At 47.4% G+C, this 7,291-nt stretch overlaps 1 protein-coding gene and 1 pseudogene across 2 annotated transcripts in view; both read right to left on the reverse strand.

Annotated features, from left to right (window-relative positions):
• The window catches only part of LOC102816803, a 79,691-nt pseudogene extending 73,941 nt beyond the window's left edge, over window positions 1-5,750 (reverse strand).
• The window catches only part of FRMD3 (FERM domain containing 3), a 494,426-nt gene extending 487,489 nt beyond the window's left edge, over window positions 1-6,937 (reverse strand). Inside the window, exon 1 of one of the 2 annotated variants that reach the window (XM_006834952.1) lies at window positions 6,649-6,795. In XM_006834952.1, the coding sequence (XP_006835015.1) occupies window positions 6,649-6,795 (147 nt within the window). Of the gene's footprint in view, window positions 1-6,648 lie in introns of both variants that reach the window. The other variant, XM_006834951.1, reaches the window with a different exon arrangement.
• Window positions 6,938-7,291: the final 354 nt, after the last annotated feature.

Consider the following 7,291-nt stretch of genomic DNA (forward strand, 5'->3'; position numbering starts at 1 on the left):
CCAGATTTTACATTTCAGAGGCTCAACACCAGGTTTTGCCTACTTTTTAGCTGAGACCTTGGACCAGTTAGTTACTTCTCTGACTGTGCTTCCTCATGTGACTAGCTCTCCCTCTCTTGCAGATGACGTGGAGTGATGAAGCGACTGGGGACTTTGGACCCTGAGAGGAAAAGGGACTGTGGGCCGAAAACTGGGGGAGGAGGGGAAAGTGTAGGGGGCGGGTTTCTGCCTTTGGGTGGTTGATGATGCATGGAGGGGATTGGAACCATGGCAGTGAGATGATATACGATGGAATGAATGTAAAACTAGAGTTCTCTCATGTAAACTATCATATAATTCACAATAAAACATTATAAAAAAAAATTACAGCCTTGGAAACTCTATATACAGGTCGCTAGGAGTCAGAACTGGAGTCTTGGTGTGGCGCTGTAGTATAAGCACTGGACCGCCAGGTCGGTTTGAACCCAAAGTTCGGCAGTTCAAATTCACCAGGGTCATTATGAGTCGGAACCAACACTACAGCACTTAACAACAGTCTCTAGCAAGTACTATGCTAGGATTTCTGTTCAAATCCAAATCCAAATTCCCAGTCACTGCCAATGATGTTTACTATGTTTATGAGGCATTGCTAAAGAATATTGTAGGAAGTCTACATTTACTTGATGAAAGTCAGTTTCAGAAATGGCAAATTCATTAAAAGTTCGTCATGCAGACATATGAAAAAGTAGAAAGAATGGCTAGAGGAAGGAAAGGAATTGTTGATGCTGGGTTTCCCCAACTGATCAGCCCTCCATGTCTGTTGGCTAGCTATCCATTCTCTTTGAAACAGCAAGACGGAATGGAAGAGTGTTAGAATTAAGCCATCTCCCTCTAACACGCAGACATGGAGGGCTGTTCCATTAGGGAAACCCAATACCGACAACACCTTCTATTCCTCCAGCCTTTGTATGGGATCCTAAAATGAAAAAAAAATGTTTTACGTTTCCACAGAGTTGATTCTGACTCATGGATGGTCACCTTGTGTTTCAGAGTAGAACTGCTCTCCCTAGAGTTTGCAATGGCTGGGATCTTTAGGCAGTGGGTAGATTTGAACCACCAAACATGTGAGTTAGTGGCCAAATGTGTTAACAGTTGGTGTGACCTAGGGTGTCCCTACGGGGTCATAGGCTCTCCTTTTACATCCTGTCTACTGGGAATTCCTTTTCCACCCCACCACTGTGTACCCTCAAGGCCATACTCTCCCTACATTACACAACACACAGGGGGCTCACACTCACACTGCCAAGAGAGTAAACACTCACACACAAATAATAGGATGGCACCTTCCAAGTCAGCACCCTAGATCTTGTGAAAAGAGAGAGCCCAAGCCTGTCAGCATCACCCACAGGAACTGGCAACTGGGCTGCAGAGCTGGGCCACTCAGTTGTTTTGTTTTAAAGTTCTTCTTGCCAAAATATCACCCAAACTATGTCATCGGCAAAGGGATATTTAAGAGCTGCTAACAACAAGTTTAAGGAGCTCTGGAAGCGTAGTGGTTATGAATCAGGCTGCAAACTTCAGGATCAGCAGTTCGAAACTACTAACTGTTCCACAGGAGAAAGATGAGGCCTTCTGCTCCCATAAAGATTTACAGCCTCAGAAACCCTGTACAGGTTCGCTATGAGTCGGAACCAACTCCACGGCACCTAACAACAACAAGAAGTTTAAGTGCAGCCAGAATGCTCCTTGGAAGCTAAGATGGCCAAACTTCATTTCTCATACTTCAGACATATTGTCAGGAGGGACCAGTCACTGGAAAAAGATATCATGTTTGGTAAGGTAGAGGGTCAGAGAAAAAGAGGAAGACCCCCCCCAACGAGATGGATTGGCCAAGTGGCAACAGTAGTGAGGTTGGCCCAGGATTGGGCAGTGTTTCATTCTGCTGTGCATAAGGTCACTATGAGTCGGTACCCACTCGATGGCACCTAACAACAACAACAACAAGTGTTGAAAAAGCTATTTCTTATCAAAGGTATGGTGGTAGACAATAAGGTCCTGGGGCAGGGCGAATTAATGCATCAAGAGTAACACCCCACCGTGCAAAAGGCACACTACAAAGCAGGAAAACACAGGCCTCTTTACTGTCATGCCCTGTAAATCAAGGCACAACTAGCCAATTCCACCTCAGCTTCAATTCCCTTAACGTACAGGCATAATCTGGGGACACTACAATCTGAAATACAGAAACACTATATACAATCTAAAGGGCATTTACAAATATCATTTCCCTAAAGGCAAACACCACATTTCCTGGAGGTGGAAAGGCTTTGGAGGCCATCTGATTGTGGAATTCTCATTGGCTCAAGGATGTCAGCCTTCCTGCCAGACTCTGGACAAGTGTTTTCCAATTGGCCACTTTGGCTAGTTGAATAACATGAATAATGTTATTCATAATAATAATCATGAATAATAACTGGCCTTCAGTCATTGACTCAAAGCCCATTCCTTGGATTTATTTCCTTGCATATCTGTAATTTCACTGAGAGTTCAACTATTTTGATTTATAAATTAATCTATCAAGGGCACACATGGACTTGGAAGTCAGACAATCCAAGATTTGAATTGCAGATACTCAACCTCTTTTTATGAAGTATTGGTGTGGCTCTGTGGGTTAATGCACTGGACTGCAAAGTCAGTTTGAATCACAAGGTCTGTGGTTCAAGCTCACGAACTGATCCCCTACACAGGGTTACTATGAGTTGGAACCAACTGGACAGCACTTAACAACAACTACCTCTTTTTAAGAGATGTGCCCTGGGACAAATCATGTCAACCCTTTGTGCCTCCGTTTTCTTTTCCACAGAACGGGAAGCAGATTTCTGTCACAGGTATGTGGTAAGCATCAATTATATTGGGTTTAGAAGACTGGACTACAAGAGATCCTCAAAAAATGGCAACTATGGTCCCAAGGAGCAGTACTGAAATGCTCTAGTGTCCTCTGTCTCTATCACCTTGACAGAGTTTTAGAAACTCATTTGTCTTTCAAACTGAGATGCTCATTCGCTAGGGAACGTATCCCAAGGCTGTGTGGCTGTGAGTTTCCCCACTTATTCTGGGCTCCACAGGCAACTTCACATCTCCTGATTTCCAAGTGCTCACATCCTGAAGTGATGGGGTAACTAACATATGTTTCGGAGCCCTACAGCCCCTACACAATCCCCAGAACCAGGCAAGCACTAGGAGTGAAAGCTATGAAGGGAGGGTGTATGATGTGACACTGTGACAATCCCTATGTTCGTTTAACTTTGTGAGTATATATATATGAAAGGAAGGACCAAAAAAAAACAAAAAAAAAAAAAACAAGAAAGGAAGACAGAAAGATTTTACCAGGGCATGTGCTGGTAACTCCAAATGATTTTTGTTTTGTTTTTTATCCTTTTGCTTCACTCTGAACAATCGCACATTTTTTGTGACCTGATCTTGGATTTGGAATACTCTAGAAAGGTATGAGATGTAAAATTATCAAAATAAAAATCATTTAATTCATTTTCATTGGCTAAATGATAATCACACACACAATGGTAATCACTGGGAGAGGAAGAAAGAGATATGCGGAGATAACGAAACATTTTCTTTCCATGTTTTTTTGAGCAATACTGAAATCAACAGCTCTGGAACGTAACATTTTAACTCTTTTGGCATCAGTTGAGTCACACAAATTCTAACTTTCCAGGTGGCTACAATTTATTCTTTTCAAGAATACCAGGTCACAAGTCCTGTCTTTTGGGAACTACTTATCAGCTCTAAGGAAGACACAGTCTTGAAGGAGAAAAAAAAAAACAAGTGTTAACTCCCAGTAAGGCAGGGCAGGCCACAGAGCTACAACAAAGAATTCCACAGGCTCTCCCTTCCAACATCTACACACAATGATAAGGCAGTAAGTATTGCTACTAGGGTTCCAGTTCAGGTTTATTCCAAACAAAATGTATTTAAACATGTCTCAGTAAACAGCTACAGCCAAGTTCTCTCAATATTTGTTGTTATTGTTAAGTGCCCTCGAGTTGATTCCGACCCATAGCGACCCTGTACAGGGTTTCCAAGGAGCAGCTGGTGAGCTTGAACCATTGACCTTGCGGTTCAAACGACTTTGCAGTCTGACAATGCATTAGCCCATAGCGCACACCAGGACTCCTCTCTCAATATTACACTTGTCTTAATCTCCTTAGAAGGAGCTCTGGTAGCATAGTGGTTACGAGTCAGGCTGCTAACCTCAAGGTCAACAGTTCAAAACTATCAGTCTTTCCACAGGAGAAAGATGAGGCTTTCTGTTCCCATGAACATGTACAAGCTTCAGAAACCCTGTACAGGGTCACTATGAGTCAGACTCCATGGCACCCCCTCACCACAGTCAAAGGTCCAAGTTAAGCAGTGACTTACTTCCGAGGGAATCTACTGGTACAGTTAAATTTAAGGCAAAGAGATCAGCTCAGAAGCTTACCCCAACTGCTTTGGGGGATCCCAAAGGAATAATCTTGATAGATTTTGTCAAAGGACACAAGACGGCCACAGGGGTTATTAGGAAGAAATATTAGAAAACTGAAAGCTGCACTGGTGAGGAGAAGGCCAGAAAGCTGTGCTGGGTTAGTTTTTGTCATCATGACAATGCAGCTGCTCAGTCTTCAAGGTAGCAAGAGTTGTCCTACAAGAGAATTTCACTGGAGACCTTACCTCACTCACCTTACAACCCTAATCTTAACCTGTCAGGCTTCTGTTTCCCAAACTCAAAGAACATTTCAGAGAAAAATGATTTGAGTCCCTTGAGGATCCCAAAACTGCCAGTGTGACGTGGTAGAAATCAAAGAGTTCAGAATTCTTCAGAAAGAATGGAAACACAGCCTCAAAAGTGTATAAACAGCATTTTCACATTTTAATATTTTTGTTAAAGATTTCTATCGTTTTGTAACAATACACTTTTGTTGTTGTTGTTAAGTGCAGTCGAGTCAGCTCCCACCCATAGCTGACCCTGTATAGGATTTAGGAGGTACAGCTGGTGAGCTTGAACCGCCGACCTTGCAGTTCAATTGGCTTTGCAGTCTGGCGCATTAACCCACAGCACCACACCAGGACTCCAAGACGCTTTTACTTACCCTCATACTTGGTAAGGGTTAACCAAACTATATGTTCACTTTAGGACTTGCACAAATGCCTACCTCTGGATTACAAGGCAGCACATGCCAAATGTTTCTGTGTAACCCTAGTGGTTGCAAAAAACGGCCTATCCTGCTAATCTGTTTATTATTAAATTTAGCAGCCATGCTTAGCTCACAATGAAATTCAAGATCCTCCAGAAAATTCAGTGGAAGCTTAACTTTCCTGAGAGAACATGGTATATAACGTTCCTGCCTTGAAATTTGTCCAGCTGTCAGATTGCAAGTTAGTTTAACTCTCCCGGTGTCAAAAACTCCCACTCTCAGGAAACCCAGGAAAAGACCTTTCATTCATTCACGATTAACACATTCTAGAGGCGGATTCCTGCCGCTGGGAGACGCTGCCCCCATTCACCTTCTAGCAGAAAGAGGAGTTGTGCCCCTTATTTAAAACAAACAAACAAAACAACTCTGTCCTGGAGCGTCAAGACTTCAGGAAGTGAGAAAAGAAAATCACAAAGATAGGATAAATATCCCAAAGATTAATCATTTAATAGACTTCAAAGTCCAAAACTAACAGTGCTGAGTTCTGACACGACCTTTGTGCTGCCTCTTTGGGCCCATGGTCGAGCGGCGCCCACCTGCCAATTTACACACGCACCGCAAGCCCACACAAACACACACATACCACGCCCTTGCAGCTCAGGTACTTAAGAGCTGCCACGCCTTTGCCAAAACAACTCACCCCCTACTCCAACTAGGGCGAGAGAGACTGTTCACTAAGATTCTAAAGGACACTTTTTCCCGGGACCCAAGTCCTACAGGGTTCCCTCCCTACGGGTCTCAGGAGCCCTTCTTTTCTCTGAAGCACTAGACTTCACAGGAGTCCTTTCCCGGTTGTTCCAGTTCGGCGCAACGCTCGCCCTATCTCTCAGGGCTGGAGTCCTGGGCTGCCTGGCCTCTCACTTGCGGAAAACTTCGCCGCCACCCCAAGCAGAGAAATAAAGGCCATGGGCAAGGGGATGGCGGGCGGCAGAAAGCGTGGAGTGAGTCTCTGGGGCCGAGGGCGTCTCCAGAGTGGGTAAGCGGAAGATAGAAATGAATGAACCTTAGCTGCTACAAGCCTTCTCCACGTGCAGGAAGAGAGGGGGGAGTGGGTGACATGCAAGTGCCCTCTGGGCTCTGGAAGCTCCCATTGCAAGAAGGGGCAAGAAACAGAGCCCCCTCACCCCTCCGGAGACAGCTGCTGGGCGCCCCCAACCTGGGCGCAACCAGATACACGCGCAGCGTGCCTGCCAGGAACAGTGGCCCAGGCGCCAATAACGCGCACCCGACCGCCTGCTGGGGCCGTGCCCCATCCCTTGCTTAGGGTTCCCAGTTTCAGAGGGCGGAGGAACGAAAATCCAGCTTTCTAGCAAAGACTCCAGCGGATTCTTCGCCCCTGCAGACGCACGCCCACCCGCAGAAGCCCCCTGGCACTGCCAGGCGCGCTCCCCGCGTCCTCGCCCCGCGCCGCCCGCACCTGTATGTGGCATGAGATCTCCGAGTCGTCCAGCAGCCGGATCGTGCATTTCATCTCCTGGTTGAGCGATTTGATGCTGGAGCTCCGAAAGTGAATCATTTTCATGGTCCTGCTGCCTCTCGGCACACAGTGGCAGGAGGCGAACATGCACCACGGCCCGGGTAGAGCGAGCTGGAGACTGTGGGCCGGCGCGGTGCTCGCCCGCGCGGACACACACACTCGCGCACACTCGAGCACTCACTGTCCGGGATGCCCAGACAAGGCTCAGCTCCGGGACAGCGGCGGCGTCGGGCGCCTGCGGCCACACGTGCCCGGCTGCGGGGCGCGGCGGACAGGTCCCACCCTCTCCTCCTCCCTTCCCCCGCCTCGCCCGCTCCTTTCCCCGCCTCCGCCCCTCGCGGGCGCTGCTGCGCCTCCCTCCGGTCCGGCTGGTTTGCAGAGGATGCTTGGAGCCAGTGACCCAGGCGGGCAAGCAACGTATACACTCCCACGCGCGCCGAGCCGTGGGAGAAGGAGGTGGAGGGACGGTTGACGCGGGTGGCCTAGGGGCCCCGGTGGTGGCCTGCTACGCCGCCGTCGTCGCTGCCGCCGCTGCGTCAGGCTGGGCCCGGCCGCCTCCCTCCGGCCTCGCCTCCTCCTCCTT

This window comes from Chrysochloris asiatica, unplaced genomic scaffold (assembly GCF_000296735.1).
Source record: "Chrysochloris asiatica unplaced genomic scaffold, ChrAsi1.0 scaffold00014, whole genome shotgun sequence".
Classification (NCBI taxonomy): Eukaryota; Metazoa; Chordata; class Mammalia; order Afrosoricida; family Chrysochloridae; genus Chrysochloris; species Chrysochloris asiatica.